The following is a 19,872-nucleotide window of genomic DNA, read 5'->3' as shown; positions in this document are numbered from 1 at the left end:
CTAGATTTGTCGCGTTGGCAAGCATTTGACATTCCACGTCGGAGCGGCACTCCTGAGGGCTTTCAGGAATGTGCTAATCCTGCATGTCACCATAATCAACAGTCAACACACACCAAATTGTATTTTCGCTCATTTATTTTAATATTTTATTATTTTCTGCAAGCTGTAAATAGGGCTGATCAAATACCCACATCCCCGCCCCAAAAATCTGGGGTTTTAGGTAATTTTTTGCAGTTACGGGTCAAAAATTGATATACCCATGTGGGGCGGGGCAAACCCTGGGGACCCGCCCCGCCCCGCAAAGTTAAAAAAAAAAAAAATACCTTACTAACCCTAGCAGTGCCGCCCCTCCCCCCCTTCCCATTTTTTCCTTTCTTTTCTTCCTAATTCCTAGCATCGCACCCCTTCCCCTCTTCTTCTTCTTCTTCTTCATGATTTTCGTCGTGCTGCGTCTGCTCCAATAGAATTATGGAAGTCGATAAGCCTCGTCGAGTCACCGGTTCTGTTGGAACGTCATGAACGGTGGGAACGTCAGGGTTGGCGAGGAGACCGGGAACGGTGGGAAGATTGTCGACGCTTGCTTCAAAAGGCCGAACCACCATTAGGCCATTTGAGGATGGTTTAGCCACTCCAAATGACGGAATAGGAAAGAAAAAAAAAATGAGGGGCGGTTTAGCCAACCCTTCTTCTAGTTTCTTTTAAGTTTTTTTTTTTTGAATTTTTATTAAGGATATTTTTGTTATTTGGGTACATTAGAAATTGAGTGTAGTTTCAGGGGTATGTATATTTTTGCCAAAAAAAAAAAAAAAACACAAAAATAAGGGGGTCAAAACAAATTTGCAATCATTTCCTAATGTTTTAATTTCTGAAATGTCCATTTAGTCTATCACTGGAGTTGTAATGTCTCAATTCTACGTCCAAAATGACAAAAGTAATCATAATATATATATAAAAGAAAAGAAAAATAAAATCTGGAATTTTTTGTCCTTTTTTAAATTATTATTTTTCTGAATTTTTGTTTTTTGACAATTTTGTCTCTAATTTTTTTTTTCTCATTTTTTATAATTTTTTTATGATAGGTATTTTTGTCATTTTGTATTACGGAAGGGGAATATTACAACATGAATGATAAATTGAGAAAATATTACAAAAATTAAAAATTTAGAAGAGACATTATAAGTTATTAGTTTTCTCAAAAAAATAATAAATAAAAGAAAGAAAGAATAAAGGAAGACAAAGCCTACTTGGCTTTGGTGTTTTGAACGAGTTGAACCGGTCTAACATTTTTGGATATGTCCACAGAATAACCGGTCTAACATGATTGTCAGTTCTCACGGCCTGACATCCTATTAAAGACACCATCACAATGAGTGGAAACGTAACGAGATTATACCACGTGAGAAAAAGCTACATAACTTTGATAAAATTACGTGGATTCTTGGTGTGTTCTGACTCGCCCACACCCGACGGGTGCACCGAAAAGCCGCACTGCACTGAGGGTTATATATATATATATATAGAAAATTTGAAAAGTGATCGTGAACAATTACTTATGAGATTTCATTTTACCAAATAAAAATTAGGTTGTTCAATTATTTATCTGGTCAAATAGATTTCATAAGTAATCTCTCACAATCACTTACTCGAATTCTCTCAAATTCAAGTAAATAATTGTAGAAGATCATAATTCGTTATACATAGAGATAAAAACTCTGATTGCGGTTATTGGTTATTAACTAAAATCAGTAACAGTAACCGAGGTAGCCAGTTGGCCAAAATCTCCAACCGGCTCTGGTAATCGGGTGGCCAGTTAACCAATTATTAACCGACGGTTACCCGTTAGTACTTAATTATCCGCATTGATAACCGATTTTTTTTTAAAAAAAATTAGGTCTTTTAAAGCCTATTTTGGGTATTAGACTTACCTTTTAGGCTTAATTTAGAGCTTTTTAAACATTTTTTTAAAAAACATTTCAGTCTTTTTATGCCCAATATGATGGGCTTTGTTGTGGTTGTTATAAAAAAAATAAAAAAAATAAAAATAAAAATAAAAAAAAACCTAATTTTTGGGCTTGAATTTTTTTGGGGGGTTTAAAAATGTCATAGAAATTCATTTTAAAAGCTTACATGAGATTAAACCACATCAACATATATCAACTACAAATCTATTAGCAGCCAGGTCATGTAGAAGAACACCTGGTCTCACAAAGAATTCTTTGTTCTCTCTCTTTAACCGACAAACCCAAATGTTCTCCCCTTGATTTTTTTTTCCTTCTTGTTTCAGCTGCATGGATGAGGGAGGAGGGAATGACCACATCTCTTCCCTCCTCTCCTCTCTTCTTTCCTTTACGTTTTTTACTGCTTTTGTTGTTATTTGGCTAGAGGTTTCTCCAGTCCACCTCACCTTTGATGAGGTTTTATCCATCGTCTTGTACGACTTATCCCGCCTGGATTTGCAACTTCGTTCTTTTGGCTTCATTGCCATGCCGTCCACCGCGCCATTCGTGTTCGCCGCAGTCATCCCCGTGTTGGTGGCTGATTTTGTTGTAGTTCTTAGTTTTAGTTTTTTAAAAGCTAGATCTACATTCCTATAATGCTTTCTACCACACATGCACCCCTCCACTGCACTCACCGGCGTCCCCTCTACCCGATGCCATTGGCTGATCCTTTTTTCGCCGTCCACGAGCTGGCGTGTGGGGTATGGATCTCACGCGCTGGCGCGTGGCTTGCCCGTGCCGGTCCAGTTGTCGTCTGCACTGCCAATCACTAGATTTGCTTATTTTCGAGCTTTTTTACTGTTTATTTGCTTCTGTATTTTTATGTTGCTTGGGTTATTCCTTATAAGGGAGACTTTTGTATTTGAATTTGTATTGGTGCTTTTCTTTTTTGTAGTTTCACATTTAAGCTGTAACAGTGCTTTGACCACTTTAGCGTCATTTGGGTGGTTGTTGTTGATCTCAAATGAGTATATAAATAGACTTGTCTTATTCTGTATCTCTTTGGCTTATGAAACCGTCTTGTGTAGCCCCTTGAAAGGACCGGGTCATTTATTGTCTCATTTCCTTCTTATTGTATATATTTTAGCAATGATTTGGCTTGTTCTAGGTCTATTGTCAGAGAACCCACCCCTTTTTATTTTATAAGATCAACCACTTCTTCTTCTTTTTGGATCAGAAGTGGTAAGGATCTCATGTAGCCTTTTCCTTAAATCAATTAGGAAAAAAAAAAAAACAGAAGAAAAAAGACCTACAAATCTCATTCTTATGACACTAAAGACTACAAACCAAAAGAGATATCCCCTTACAACAACTACAAACCCAAAAATAAAAGTAAGTATTTAAACAAACCATCAACCAAAAGAGAGACTCCAATACAATAAAAATAGTTTATAAGCATATTAAAAACACTAAAATTTTATTATTTTAGGGAAAGAGAAAGAGGCAAGTTGGAATGGAAACCGGAAAGTAAAACCCTAGATGCTAGAATTATACAATTTTAATTTATATATATGCACACACACACACACCTGGTTACCGGTTATAACTGATTTAAATATTTTCTAAAATTGGTAACCGCTCCGATAGGACAGGGTACCAGTTATTTCCAACCGATAACAAAAGTGATTGGCTGGTTTGCCTGTTATCGGTGAACGGTTGATACCTGGTTACTAGTTATAACTGGTCGGCTTTACACCCCTAGTAACTTATGCATAACCTTTTCTTATATTTATGTTTTCTAAGAATTTTAAGTTTTTTAAAAAAGGTGTTGTTAAGAATACTACAATTTTTATAGTAAATCTTTCACAAATTGACGTGACAGTTTACATAACACTTATCATATTAGACACCAAATAATTAAGAGATCTTTTACTTCTCCAAACTCTTGTTCAACTCTTATCTAACTTTCCTTTTTTTAAAAAAAAAAATAAAAATAAAAATTATTAGATCTGTTTTCGTACATGTGAATCCTATATATCTCAATAGTTGATTTTTTATTTATTTATTTTTGATTATTTTTATTCAAAAAAAAATTGTTGAAGTTTGATAGGAGTCGGACAAGAGTCAAAGAAATAATATTTCTCAACAATTAAATTTGATTGTGACTTATGTAACAATGTCACGTGAACGGTCACGATCACGATCAGTTTGTTTGTTTGCAAGCGAATTATAAAAAAGATGCTCAAGGAGCTTAAAATCTAATTGACAAAGAAGTATCTGGCGAATAGATAATCCACCATCAAAAGTGAGGAAAAAGCAGCTTGACTTTATTTCTCAGTTGGCCCCCAATATAAAGTAGATAACTAACTTGGAGTAGAAGGAAGCAACTGTTACCCCATTTGGCCTTGGCAGTGTTGATGGCGGTCCTCACCTGCTGATTCTTCTTAAAAGTATTTTTTGTCGTTCATCCTTCTTTTTTTTCCCTCTGAAAATATCCAAGAAATTTCCACATGCAACACTATTTCTTTATTGACTTTGTCAACTTCCTCTGCCACTCAATGCCATGAATGAATAATGCAATTTCTTTGTGTAAAGCAAAGGTTACTAGCCAATTTATGATGAAAAATCTCGAAAAAGGTAAGAGCACTTCGTGCACCTATTCTTATCGAGTAAACTTTAGACTTGTGTAAAGCATTTCTCACACAAATTCGGAGTATACAAATCAAGAAATACTCTGACTTTACCCGTGAACTGACCCTAAAAAATTGTTTACACCAAAACAAAATTTGAACCTAAGACCTCATTGGCCTACTACAAAGACCAAGACCTTACCACTTGAACCAACCACTTGGGGTTACTCACAAGTCCATTATGTTATAAGATCTTATTACAAGTTAAATCTATGGAACCTTTCAGACCAGAGAGAAAATGGATAAAGCGTTCTCTTAACTTGGGCCGGAGAAAATTCCTCACCCAATCTAATACATTGACATTTGTCTTAGAATATGTGATTTTAATATATATTTTTAATAAAATTTACTTACTATGTTTCATCTATTCTTAGAATACGTGATTCTCACATACATTTTAAAAATATACGCAAAAATCACGTGATCTAAAGATAAATGTTAATTTAATAGACTACATTGAAAAAAATACTTCCAACCCAATTTGGAAAAAAACTATGCAGAGAACACCGAAATTAACAATACATAGAAAAACATAATGCTCTTTGTTAATTCAATAGTGTTTTTGTAAGACGGGTATGAAAAATATGCAAAGTGGTTCCATTTCTCAGGTTGGCTAGTCAGGAGGCTCTCCCGTTTGATTCCCATTTACATGTGTACAGACAATCATTAAACCTTCAGCAACTCCTGCAAGACAATGGCAAGATAAATAGATGTCAAACATCAGGGTGATATGAAAGGTATTGAAGGGAGAAGACAAGCAGTATATAATATCAGTGAACTCAATGTATGTACATCAACAATAATGACATTCATGAACAATTTGACTGCGCTATGGGGAAGTGTAGATGCCCTAGAAAGAATATGGTGAGCAGATCCAATCTAGCCATTTAATTCTTCCCACCCCAATACGATCGACTCTCAAAAAATGAAAAACTAAAAGAAGAGGAAACTCCTCTTCAAAACAAAGCTTCTTTCAGCCCTACATTTTATTATTATTATTTTAATTTTTAAATAAGTAATCACAAATTCATTAAAAAAGTAAAGATGCAACCCAAGTATAAGGCATATATTCTTGTCAAACCCACATCCACGAATAGAACAAGCGGAATGGATGTAATGCAGCTCAATCCAAAAATCTGAACTAAATAATACAAAGCAATGCAGCCCATCACTACCGCTACCCTTTTCCTTCTCACTTCCACTACTTGATACAATAAATATATCACGCTTGAGATCCACAGAGTGGCATCTATCAACTATCTTCCATCTGTAATGCAAACATGTAAAAGCACACTAAAAAGAAAATAAATTCCAGTTTCAAAAGTTTAACCTATTCCATCAATTTAAATGATATGATAATACCTTCTCTTTCTGTTTGAAGACGGCATCGATCTTCTTCATATACTCATCTGTCAGCTTCTGCATAAGGTAAATGAAATGTGAAAAACGGATACTAATAATAAGGGTGTTCATGGAAACAAATCTAGGGAAGAATTTCTGATGCCCAGGTTCAGGGGAAACCCATAATTTCCAGAATTTGGGTCCCAGGTCCAGAAGCATCTAGATAATGGAGTACACAAAACCATCAAGTTACCTGCAAATCACTTGACAAGTCCTTCACAATATCTTCAGAGAGCTTTTTCTCCTGTGCATGAAAAGGAAAGCAAAGATTAATACAGGATTTTAAAAGAAAAAGAGAGGGGGATTGGACTCGAAGAAGCAATTACTGGAGAGAGAGAGAGAGAAAAAGGCAACAAGGGAATTTAGACATTCACACCTTCTCAAGTTTTTCGTAGGATTTTAAAGCATCTCTTCTTATATTCCTCAATGCCACCTACAAACGGTTGAGTGGAAGAAGATATTCAAGAGAACAAGTTCAGTGACTTGCCTATGTTTTGAACTATAACAATGATTATTTTTCGAATGGATGCACTTAGGTAAGTATATAGTGCCATGACCAAACCACACCATGACTGAATTTCCATTTGTTCAAAGAACAAGCCATTGATGTCTGACTTTTCAACCCCAAATTAACAAGTTTCAGACAACTACGGAGAAGAGGGGGACACCAAATACATTTGTAAGTTATAGCCATTTCTTGAGATCTGGTTTGGTCTGCCTACTCTGTGAAGATACACCCAAGATCTCCAAAGTCTCAAGAAAATTATTAGACAAATGAATTTAATACAAACATAGGCAGGTAGTTATCTCAAATTATCCACAGATAGTACCACTGTACCTTCCCTTCTTCAGCCAGTTTAGCTACAACTTTTAACATTTCCTGCAATGGAAAAACAAAAATAAATTTATAATAAAGCTCTCAGTAAGCATGATTTAAGGAACTTCACTGATTGGTGTACATCTTCAGAAAACAGTATACTTCAATTTCAATACAATTACAGAAGTTACCACCACTCTTGTGAAGATTACAAACCATTCTTCCAATTGTGCTCTTGAACAACATTTGAAACCTCCAAATAAATAGGTAACAAGAATACTCTTAATTTAACATGTAAGCGCACTTGCAAGTGAAAAATAATTATAAAACCAAAATAATAAAAAATAAAAATAAAAAAACCAAACACAAACCCTTTTTAAAGATAAGACCTGTGCAGAAGGATATCTAAAACATATCAGAAAACAAGCACTAAGCCAAGCTAAAGCTAGTAAGGATGATATTGAGCTCCAAGAAGCAACACAAGACAATGAATTGGCTGCAGTCTTAAATCCAACATCCAGGAAAAAATAGAACATAGAAATAAAAGTAAAATTCCAGCTGAAATTTCTAATCAATTGAATATAGAAACGACTTATGGCATAGAAAAACATAAAATTACCTTTTCATGTACAGACACATACTAAACGGATATCTGTAAATAAAGTAATGAAAGTGACAAGTTCAAAGGTCACTGGGAATTTTAATGATTACATGCAAAGAGATCAAAGACAAGGGGCTATACCTTCTTCCTTTCTGATGTAAGTTGAGGGAGGGTCAGTCTTATCACTTCTCCATCGTTGTTTGGAGTCATACCAAGATCAGATCCTACTATGGCCTTCTCTATAGACTTTAAGCTGAGAAATATGGCACGTAAAACAGTAAAAGAGAGAATACATTAAAGATTTCAGAGGCCAGTCCCCTGTTCTATAGCTCAGAACAGCTGGAGAATTAAATCCCTTTGGTGTTCAAAAAGTCATGGAAAATTCACTGGCATATGTAGTTTGTATTTTTATTTTTATTTTTTTTCATTTTACATGGAGAATCTGAGAAAATTTTAGTTCTTACTTCCTAGTATACACATTGTATTCATTGCAGAAGAGTAAATGAAGCATGTTTTACTTGTTCTCAACAATTATTTCATGTCCTTGAGTTCATAGAAATACCTGGATTTGTCATACGGCTGTATCAAGAGAGAGCTTGCATCAGGAGTACTAATTTGAGCTATGCTCTTCAAGCTAACTGGACTTCCATAATATTCCACCTGGAAAAGCATTGGGTTATAGCTGATCTAAGAGAAAGGATAAAACCTTAACCAAAGATCAAATTAATAATTATCTGTGATGATTCTATGACAGCACTTTTGCAACAAGAGTTGCAGAAGCCACCTCATGTTTTCTAGAACTACAAATGCAGACCTTATCACCTTTTTGTTAGAAAATTGACCCAAAACACAATGTCCATATTATTAGTCAGTGGATAAAGTGGGGCCCAACAGATTTTTTGCTGACATGCTCCCATGATTACCACTTGCAAGAAAAAATTATGCAACATGGAAAAAAAGAAAATCAACACAATTATACAACAAAATGGAAGCTATTGCAAAACTAAATCACCAAAAACTACTGCAACACCAGAATCAACTTGGAAACAGCAAGCTTCTCCTCATTGGAGATAAAAAAAAAAAATTAACTAAGAATTTATGCAATAGATATGCATTGGTTACAACAGAGAAAAAAACAAATAATATAAATGTCATCACTACTAGGTTTTCCTTAGATCTCTGTGTCAAAGGATACAAATTTGTCTGGTTTCAAACCTGTAAAACTTCTAAATGATGGCTTCCAGTGTTGTGCATTACTTACGCACTCATTTCTCATGTTTATTAGAGAGTTGATACTGGGTTCTTAGGCAAAAAAGATTTCCCTACCAACTTGTGAAACAATAGACCACTTGGAATTCCAGGTCCAGCACCAGCCTGGCTTGAATGGAAACTTAAAGTGGGTTCACCTTTTGCTCCCAAGTTCTCAATATGAAGTAAACAATACAAAAGGAACTATAATTTCAAATCCACAAACAAAACACCAACTAAAGTATGCTTTGGAACATAAGTATGATAAGTCAGTATCTTTGCTTCATGAACACATGCACATTCACTCTTCATAATCACAATACAACCATAGATTACCATGGATTGCCTGATTAGATTATGCTTCACATAGATTGTTCTGACGGTATTCATGAAAAAACAAGAAAAAATTTCAATCTGTTAGAATGATGAGTGTAAACCTTTGTATCATTCATGATCCTGACCAGCATAAAATCGCGTGCCTTATATTAACCTTTGTATCAATGGTTTCTGCAGTGTGGCATCTGTGCCCTAAACAAAATCTGGCTGGGCATTTTTCAAAAGCTGATGTGCAAAAAACTGAATAAGAAAAGTAGCAAACCTGCATACAGATTCATACCTCAATTTTATCTAGCATGGCTGGGTTTGCTCTCCCTGTCCTTACAGAATTGAAATTGGTTTGAACTGTCTCAATAGTCTTTCCCATCCTTCCTTTCTGAAAAGCGACCAATAATATCATTAGTACACTTCCTTTCAACATTACCAAAATCTATCGCTTTGAATTCTGCATACTAAATCTTACAATCAACCATCAGTGATACACTTACAGCGTCTTTCTCAATCAAAGATTTCTCTGCTTCAATTTCTTCAACAGTTGCAGCGACAACTCCTCTTCTGAAGGATTCACAACAAAAACACAACATAAATAGGTCACCAAATAACTCAACATCCAATCACTTAACTCAGACTGAATCGACTGAGATAGCAATGCTACACATCCCAACTCCTATCCTAACATGGTCCATCATTTCAAAACCAAATCACCATTTCTATGCTCTAAACTCCAAAAACAGCATGGCCCAATCTATAACAATTGGAAGTCATAAACACAGTCATTGAGTATATATCATCTTTCAAAACAAAAATTGAAGAAATAAAGAACACCACTCATTGAATCAATCATAATCATAATTGTAGCAAACATAAGTAATAAAATGTTTTCCAATCAACTTGCCTCCTTTGCAACAACTGCCTCATAACAACAGGCTTCCCATAAAATCCAACAACACCACTCCGAAGTCTCACATAGCTTGCAGCCGAGCTCCACGAATGCACACTCACCCTGGTCGACTGGCATTTCACACAACCCGGTCTTCCATTATAAGTATCTGCAAAAATGCTGAATCATAAACAACTCTCCGCGCAATATAATCAATACCCATTAAGCAAAACGAATTTAAAAATCAAACCCACTATTCTAGCCAAAGACTCGGACTCAAACTCCAAAAGGGTCACCTAGAAAGCCAGCTAAATTTCACAATTTGCATTTACATTACCAAAACAAGCCACAAGAGTAAATGAATCACTAGCAATGTCTAAAGCGTCCATAACTAAGAAAACACAAGAAAAATGTGAGATACAATGTGCAAGGTTTAAGTGGTGCGCACCTCCAAGAAAGATGAGGGTTTTGGGAGGGTTTTGCTGGGGTTGGATGATGGACCGGACAGGGGTCGTCGGACAAAACGGCGTCGCCATGAATGCTCGAACGCTATCGAAGCTTGGCAAAGCTTTATGGCTAAAGTCTCAGAGAGTGTTTGTTTGTGGGGGTAGAGTCTGAAGAACGAAGAAAGGTTTGGTCAGCTTCCGTCCAAGGCACTAGGAAGACGAAGAGTACGAAAGGTTTTTAGTTTTGTGGATAAGCATCTTCAATTGGGGTTTGTTTGGCTTCCTGGAGTAGGAGACTCCGAACCCTGGCTAGATAATATCCTGCGCCGGCGTAGCAAAAGGCATGTCGAGTAGGATTGTAAAACTCATTCAAAATTTAATTTTAATTTATTGTGCGAATTTCGAAGTTTGATTTTAAGAGATAAAATTTAAAAAAAATTAAAAAAGTTGAATAAAATATAATTTATTTTTGAAAAAAATAGAGAAGAATCCTGATTCAACCCTATTACCAAACACACCATAAAGCGATACGAAATTTATGGGTTGAAATTTTAATGTAATTAGATTCAGGTCAAATCAAGTTGATTAAGGTACGTTTGAGTTTACAATTTTAAAAAGTGAGATTTCAAATAATGATTTTAAAATATGTGATTTAAAAAAGTGATTTTTAAAAACGCAGTTAAGAGTTTAGCAAAATCGCAGTTTAACCTTTAAAATCTTTTACATGTCTACATGAGGCGTGGTCCCCAGCCAATTGAGCTATCCCTTAGGAAACGTTTAGCCTTTAAAATCTCAAATTAACTTTTAAAATTATGAGTTTTTGAAAAAAACATCATCTTACCTGCGATTCGAAAAAGCAGATTTTTTTTTAGGAACTGTATTTTAAAAAATTATGTTCTACGATTTAGTTTAAAATCGCACTTGTATTTATGAAATTGCAATCCTAAACGCATCCTAATACGGATAATCTATGTAATTAAATAGTAATATTATATCTCGTTATTTAATAGATTGCTATATAACTTTCTTACAATTTAGTGATGAATCAGTAAAAAATATTATTGAATCAACACTTGTAAAAAAAATAAAAAATTAAAGGCTGATTTTCACTGCCATATCATCTCAGTTGTATAATAGTCATATAACAGTCTACAAAATAATATTACTTATAATTAAATTATATTTTTAACGTTAAAAACCTTAAGTAGATAACTTATAGTTATAAATATCGATTATCAAATTGATTTTGTCATGAATCTAGCTATGAATGCATATAACTGATATAATTTTTGCTTATAAGATATAAAATTGTATTAATTAAATTAGATCAAATATTTGTGTCCACTCAATTCATTTATACTAAACAGGTTGAAATAAGTTGTAATGGATTATGTTTGTGTCAACCAAACACAAATTATTAATTAAACAAGATATATAAGTCGTGTCTAGGGCCGGCTCTGCTTTATAAAAAATTAGGCAATCGCCTAAGGCCCCCAATTAATGAATATTAATAAATATTTTTTTTAATATATATATATATATATATATTTGAAAGCTTAATTATAGTTAATATTCTTTAATTAAGGCCCCTAATTATAGTAATAAGCAATTAAAAAGATATTAATATCATTTAATTCTCAAACATTCCATTCTTGAAATAATTCTAAAAAAATTGATAGTATTAAATAAGATAATCAAATAATATTAAAGAAGGTCTTAAATAAAACACATTTTTTAACTTTAAAAATTCTACTCTTGGAAATAATAATAATATTCAATATGTTGTAAGTAAAGATTTTTTAGCCTTGTGATGAGCATTGAACAGCCAAAATTTTAATCAAAATTTAAAGGGACAACAATAAATTTTGATTTCAACTGTCAATTGGATCATTTGCAAGAGACGTGGATTGCTTTAAAATTCAATGCTAATAATATATAATTTATTCCAAACTTTAAAAAGATAGAAATTATGCCACTCAAGTATTGAATAGGATCCTCTCTATTTCATTTAATGAAATAGGTACTCTCCATTCAAATGAAAGGTCGGGATTTAAAGTTGAGTATCTAACGTCATTCATATTGCATCATCTCGGTTTAGGCCGAAGAAGAAGAAGGAGTGTATAGCAAAAATTCTTGAAATTTCTTGGGTTTCTTGATTGGCACTGAGCTAACTATAGTGCAAAGTGAGATGCATCACTTAAAATTCTGACCATAAAACATTTAAAATTGAGAGGATCCTAACTATTCCCACAAGGACTCCAATGTTCAAAGTAAAATGAGGAAAAAAAATTAAATGCTAAGAAGATAGAAAGTTTTTAAAATATTTTATTTAATTCAATTATAAACTCATATCTTTATAAGTTTCCATTGTTTTCTCTTTATTTCCTTATTCAAATTTGAATTATTCTCTTTTTCTACACTTTCATTATTTTCTAACAAGTCACTATTCAAAGCATTAAAATCATTTCATAACTAATCAGTTACACCAAAAAAGAAGAAGAAGAAGAAGAAGATTAGTTACCAAAAACTCAATCAATCACTTGCATTAGTTATCAAAATGAAATATTAGAAAAATTTTATTCGTAATTTTGCCTCCCAAAAAGTGAGAAAAATAATTTTTAAATGAAAATATAATACTAATATTAAAATAAATATTATTTGATTAATATTTAAAAATAAAGAATATGTCTCACTTTTTTTTCACATGTTCACACAAGAGAGAAGATGGGAAATTCAAACTAGTGACCACCGCTTCATGAGGCGTGGTTCTCAGCCGATTGAGCTACTTTTTAGAGATGAGAATATGTCTCACTTAAACTTGTCTTATTAAGCCTCAAACATGTATCGAGTCGGCCCTAATCGTATCGTATCACCCATTTAATTAAACAAGGTGTGTCAATGACTCAATATTGAAGAATTTAACCTGATCAAGTAAATTGGTTATGTTCATATAGCTAGACTCATATAGTCATATAACAACGAATGGATACAACAAAACCTAACCCATATATGAACCCAAATTGTCATGCCTCATGTATCTACTTTTGTTAACTTTTTTTTTTTTTTTTTCAATGGACGTGGCTGGGAGACGGGACTTTGCCTAGAATAATCTCCCAGGCACATACAGTCTTTCCATTTACATATCCCATCAGATTGTGAGATGTGGCCTCAAATAGATTATTGTACGCATAAAATTTCAAACTCTTAAACTATACTATACAAACTAGGGTGGAAATGCAGGGAATAGTAATTGCCCCATCCGCTAACCGCTATCCACATATGCTGATGCGGTTTAAGGTTTACAAATACAGTTAATAATCGCATCTATATTCCCTATATAATATATAAATTAAATTAAATTCATTAAAACGACGTCGTTATGGATTGCACACATTTAGGATCTTTAGGTTATGTTAGGGTATTTTTTTTTTTGAGTAATATTTTAAATCTCGAGTATTCTATGAAACAATGAATCTCCATAACTGATAATAATGAATTGTGTAACAAGTGAATTATTAATTTATTTAACCTTCCATATAGTAATAATTGTATTATTTAAGCTTGCATATAGATTTTGATAGTAATCTAAAATGGCCATTACCACATATGCAGATAGCGAATAATAACCACACTTAATAACCGCAATAATAGAGCAGATGCGAATACCTAAAAATGATAACCGCATTATAGAGATGCGCGTAGATATTGCTAATAACCGTATTCACATTTTCACCCCTAATTACAAAGTGCTGATCGACGATTAGTTTGCCATTTGAACTTCTATTGATTCCAATAAACTGTTATAATTAAATGGGATCTGCCATTTTTTTGTAAGGAAAAACTTGCTTATTTTGGATATTTCTGAAATTTGATACATGCATGAATAGAAATGGATATTATGATTGTAATGGTGTTTTTGTTTGGGAATTTTGTAAAATAAAATGGGTGGTGAGATTGACTAGAATGATTTTGATGAACTGAATGTATGGATTTGTATTGAAAAATCTGAATACAAGAACATGCGGGCTGATTAATTAAAAGCTCAGCTTAGGCTCCAAGAATTGAAAGATAACAAAAATTGGTTCTTACAATTAGTTACAACCAACAGAGCTTGTAATGAGATACCAAGCCTTATGACTGTAGAGACTCATCGAGGACTACAAATGGGAGAACCATAATTGATCATTTCCAAGCTTTAATTTTGTTGGAATCATATATATATATATAGCTCCAATAAACCCTGTCGTCTCATAAATTGTCATATATTAATTACTATTAATTATAATTAATTTCACTAAATAATTATAATTGAACTCTAGTCATTATTTTTGAATTAATCATTGAGTATCCAATTTAATCATATGGATATTCTCTCATTTGTGAAATAATATTTCATCAAGTAAATTATTTTAGTAAATCTTACTAAAATGCCTTGGCCAAGGACCGAGAATAATCATCCCATTAAGAGTGTGTTTGAGATTGCGATTTCATAATTAAAATCTGCGATTTTAAACCAAATCGCAGAAAATGAATCGTTTGAAATTGTGTTTTTAAAAAATTGTAAATTGAAAATGAAAAGGAATATACTTTTTTAAATCGTAGGGAATTGTGTACTTTTTTGAAAACGCAGAATTTTAAAGGTTAAACTGCAATTTTAATGGTCAAACTGCGATTTTGTCAAACACTCAACTGCGTTTTTGAAAATCAAAACTTTTTTAAATCGCAAATCCAAATAAACCCTTAATCAAAGGACTTGAATTTATTCTTGAGGATGGAGTTCACACAATGCTACATGTGATCACCGAATACATCGAGACTGTTGACGGCAAAAATGACTTGCACTGTATATATATTTGAGTATTCAATCCTCTTCAAATTTATGATCAATATATACCATAATAAAAAGTCAAGACCGACAAATGAAGGGCGGCGATTAGAGATTGGAGAGACAGATCGACTAAGATGGAGGGTCAGCGTTGTAAAATTAAAGAGGGTGGGTACGGAAAGTGTCCCTTGAAGTTCTCGTTTCCTAATTTGGAAAGGCCAAGGAAAAGTGGTTGCCTATTGGCTCCTCCAAATATACTCAAATCAAGTATATATGCACTAATATATTAATGGCGCACCCCAATAGAAGAAATAAATTAATTTTGTTCCCAAATGTTGCAGTTTGGCACCATATATATATATATATATATATAGACGTACGAGCGGCCTCGATCTCTAGGGTTTTGTTTTGTATGAGCATTTGATCCACCAACCGACCTCTTTTCAAAGCTAGCTCTTCAATTCCTTCTTGTGGGTACCGGCCGGCCGTTTGCCATGGCGACTCTGGCAAAATCTGCCATGCTTTTTGTCTGCGTGATATTGGCACTCATTGGTGTCTGCTTTGGTGCTTTTTACAAGGTGGGTGACTCTCTGGGGTGGACTAACGAAACCAGTAATAATATTGATTATTACAAGGATTGGGCTTCTAATAAGACCTTCTACGTTGGCGACACTTTTTGTAAGCTCTTCTAGCTTCTTCTTCTTCACCTTTCAATTTATTTATTTTTTTTATAATTTTTTTTTTCTGCCATTTTTAATATGCATATATGCTTCCTACAATAGTGTGATTATCTTGTTATGGCGGAGTTTTATGATCTTTTTTTTTGAGTTTTTTTTTTTTTGGTTTTCATTTTCGGTGCAAGCAAAAATAAAAAACAAATAACAAAAAATAAAAATGGGAGTTTATTTAAAAGTACAAAAGGAAAGAATTTGCACCTAATTTCAAGACTCCAACGACCCAACCGATTCTCATTTCAATTTTATTCAAAATTGCCGTTTATTAATACCCATGCATGTTAATTAGACTATGAAATTGTTAAGTTTAATTTGAATTGTCTTCTTTAGAGATCATGTTCTATATTAGTTGGTGTTTCTTCTTAAAAAGATTAACTATCTTATTTTATTTATTTTTAAATAGTTTTCCATTGTTGGGAGAATGCCTAAGTCAAGTTTGATTCTGGCTAGTATTTATTTCTTTCTTTTTGTTGTTCTGTATTCGATCTCTATATATTATAAAAGAGGACTGCAGAAAACAACTTAATTGAATCATGAGTATTTAATTTGAGAATTAGAGAAGTTTCTTTTTTTTTTTTTTTTTTCTTTTCTAAGCTAGCTATGCATGTAGAGTAATTCTACAAGTCTTTCTTGTATCCCTCCAATAATGAGGGTAACTTTTAAAATTACCATTAATTTGATCAAAATTCAATAATGATCAATTACAAGCACAATAGTGATTTTAAAAATCATTTCATTATTAAAAAGATACAAGAAAAACACAATAAGAACTTCTAGCATTACTCATATATATATATATATATTATTGATTTTATAGAATTGAATTTGCAGTCCTTTTTTTTTATCCACACTTCCCGTGGGCAAAGTCAATTATATCTTGAATTTGCCTTATGCTTTAATCAATCAGATTAAGGTCTTGATTACAAAAATAAATAGGATCGATCTCTTACTGTTAGCTCCACATAGATCCCTCTAGTCCACAAGCTAGTGAAGGGCCGGCTGCGAAAACTACAACAAGAAGTGTGAAAAGAAATATATATATATAACCTCTCAACATTATTTAAATAAGAATACATAAACAATTCATCGGTATTATGTATCATCCTGCCTTGGTGGATAAAACATAAAAGACATGCAGCATGCATGTAAGAGCACATTAACATTCGGTTCCTTAATTTTTTTTCTTTCTTCAAATTAATTATAGCTAATAAAAAATAGAAATATTATCACAGATGTTCTTTTTGTTTGGCTGTTAATCAAAACCTTGTGAATTTCTATTCATAATTATTTTATATATATATGATTTCTCCAGTGGAGAAACATGCATGATTTCTCTCCACCAAATGGACTTTGGTATTAATTGATGCTAACCCTTTTAGTAACTTGTTCTAAAACCTAGCTGTCATATTCATTCATGTATATACAGGATAAACTTCACTTATAATCCCCAATATCCCTCCCTATTTTAGGAAAAAAAAGAAAAAGAAAATTGCAAGAATTAGGTGTTAGTCAGAATTTAACGGAGTTTGCAAAAATACTAATTCCTGAATATTTATTTATTTATTATAATACGTTCACTCAGTATGCTACCTGTCTTGGATGCCCTCCTCGCCTCTGCTTTTATGGGCGATGACGGGAGGGCTTGGGGGACAGGTAGCTAGTTCGCTCACTCATTAATCGCTTCACTTCGCTTACTCCCTCATGCCTCTCCTCTCTCGGGAGGCATTTCGCTCATGCACTCGTTCCACTCCTACAGCGTAGCTATTTGTTTAATGAGTTACTCTGTTTAGTATTAATAATTAACTCCTTTTATTAACTATATTAATACACTCCATTACGCTATCTTATAAAAACTATTAGCAAGGACGATGACGCTACGCTCCACCTCCCAAGGCCCTAACGGTCATTGTCCGGTGCCTTCAGAAAACATATGGGTATTTTGAGAATTTTAATAGGATTTAATAGAAAATTCTAACGAAGGCCTCGGTTAGAATACCCTAAATTAACACTTTTTAAAATATAAGTACTTAATTGCAAACGTGATAAAAGATCACGAGTTATAAGTAAAGTTTTTTCGATATATATAGTGGCTAAATATTGCAGTTTGACGTGCATGCAGATTTTGAGTATGACAACAAAGAGAACGACGTGATGCAAGTGAGCCACGAAGATTTCCATTCATGCAACCCAAAAGCTCCGGTGAACATATACGAGAGTGGCAGGGACTCGATCACCATGTGGGAGCCCGGCCATATGTTCTACATTTGCACCAAGCACGGGCACTGCAAAGCCGGCCAGAAGGTCGACATCAGGGTCCTCTCACCTCCTCCTCCTACTTCCACTCCATCGCAACCGCCATCTAGCCCAGGTTCCAGTACTGCTCCAACTATCCCTGCAGCTCACCCATCGCAACCACCTAGCCCGGGTTCCACTGCTCCAGCTGCCCCTGATCACCCGTCGCAACCATCTAGCCCAAGTTCAAGTTCCACTCCAGCTATTCCTGATCAACCTTCGCATTCCTCTCCACCTGCGCCTGCCCCGTCTAAAAATAGTGCTCCCTCGTCCCTGCCATCCGAGGGCCTGCTGCTTTCTCTCCAGCTTCTCACGGCTTTGGGTTTCCTTGCATATAATTTTTAGCATGTATTTCTGTATGGGCCGAATGTTGAAAATTATTTCATGAAAATTAAGTATCCCTCTTATTTGAATATTTCAACTTTTTTTTCTATTTTTTTAATTACTCTTTATCTCACATTGAAAAGTTATGAGTTTTTTATGTGCTTTATAAGCATTTATTTTGCTCTTATACTAGATTGGATTTTGAGTATACGTACACATGCTACTTGTGTCACCCATGGCTCGTACTGGTCGTCGCATGCATGCACATGTGTTGCTCATTTTTTTGATGTGAACAACTGCGATTCTAACAATCATATTTTTGAATACTGCTTCTCCAATTTATAAAATATATTTTTTCCTGCATATTTTAGTGATCTTTTTCCTTTTCTTCTTCTTCTTTGCTGTTACAAAATTCCTTATTCAGAGTAGTGTTCAGAGTGTGCAGATTATTGTATCCTCGTAACAGATTTGTTGTATTCCATTTTACAAACTTTATTGTATAAGCGGGAGGCAATATTTGTCTAAAAGATAGATTAATATTCGTCATACTATCCAAGAGTTCAGTGATTTTTCATACATTTTTTTTTTTGCTTTCATTAATTCCTGTAGTTCTACATATTTATTTCCAATAGGATACTACTTCGATCACCTAAACTTTGCATCATATTTTGCATTTTGATTCTCAATTATTTTGACACATTCTTGTTTTCTAGTAAAAAAAAAAAAAAGAATTGCCAATTAAGGAGCTAGCTCAAGCCAAATCGGTACTGGATCGATTTAATTAATTAGATGAATATAAGTTGTATCGATCATAAAAAAAAAAGCATATTTAGGGCGGACAAAGCTAAGGTACGTACTCAATGAATCCTAGCTTGTCCATCCTGTCTATATTCCTCAAACGAAACAATCAATGCATGCGATTCTGCTATTTGTTGGGATGAGATTGTCGATGTAGGGATGCGGGAGTGAAGGAAAAAAATGCTGAAATGTTTTGTTTGTAGGCTGGTTTTCGTGGGGCTGCAGTACTATACTACATCTGGCGCGCGCATGCACTAGAAATGATCGACTTGAGACATGACAATTCTTCCTTTTCTGAGGTTTAGATTATGCAGATGATCAAACGGGAAGTTAAAGTTCATATTATATATGAGGAAATAAAGTGTTAAGAGAAGTAAATTTAAGGAAATTAATGAAGAAATTTGTTGTAAATGGAGTATTGATAGGAAAATACTGGTATATATATATAAGTGGTTTTTTTTGTTGGCTTTTTTGGCTTTAGTTGTGTTTTGGTGGGACTTTGAAGTGTGTTTCAGAGTTTGCCTATGATTCGATCTTGTCAGA

General features: G+C 33.8%; 2 protein-coding genes across 2 annotated transcripts; one reads left to right on the top strand and one right to left on the bottom strand.

Moving 5' to 3' along the window:
• Positions 1-5,107: 5,107 nt before the first annotated feature.
• On the bottom strand, positions 5,108-10,636 carry LOC133852473 (ribosome-recycling factor, chloroplastic). Its single transcript, XM_062289239.1, has 11 exons — positions 10,359-10,636; positions 9,926-10,079; positions 9,519-9,585; positions 9,311-9,406; positions 8,009-8,106; positions 7,588-7,699; positions 6,867-6,908; positions 6,405-6,461; positions 6,222-6,272; positions 5,990-6,046; positions 5,108-5,311 (listed from the first exon to the last, which is right to left on the bottom strand). The coding sequence occupies exons 1-11, from the start codon at positions 10,444-10,446 to the stop codon at positions 5,294-5,296; spliced, it is 840 nt and encodes a 279-aa protein (XP_062145223.1). The 5' UTR covers positions 10,447-10,636; the 3' UTR covers positions 5,108-5,293.
• A 4,885-nt stretch (positions 10,637-15,521) lies between these two features.
• On the top strand, positions 15,522-18,628 carry LOC133852255 (uclacyanin-3-like). Its single transcript, XM_062288971.1, has 2 exons — positions 15,522-15,859; positions 18,035-18,628. Exons 1-2 carry the CDS (start codon positions 15,676-15,678, stop codon positions 18,550-18,552), a joined length of 702 nt encoding a protein of 233 aa, XP_062144955.1. The 5' UTR covers positions 15,522-15,675; the 3' UTR covers positions 18,553-18,628.
• Positions 18,629-19,872: the final 1,244 nt, after the last annotated feature.

Source organism: Alnus glutinosa, chromosome 12 (assembly GCF_958979055.1).
Source record: "Alnus glutinosa chromosome 12, dhAlnGlut1.1, whole genome shotgun sequence".
In the NCBI taxonomy this organism is placed as follows: Eukaryota; Viridiplantae; Streptophyta; class Magnoliopsida; order Fagales; family Betulaceae; genus Alnus; species Alnus glutinosa.
The sequence above is the reverse complement of the archived record's forward strand: the minus strand, read 5'-3'. Positions and strand labels throughout refer to the sequence as shown.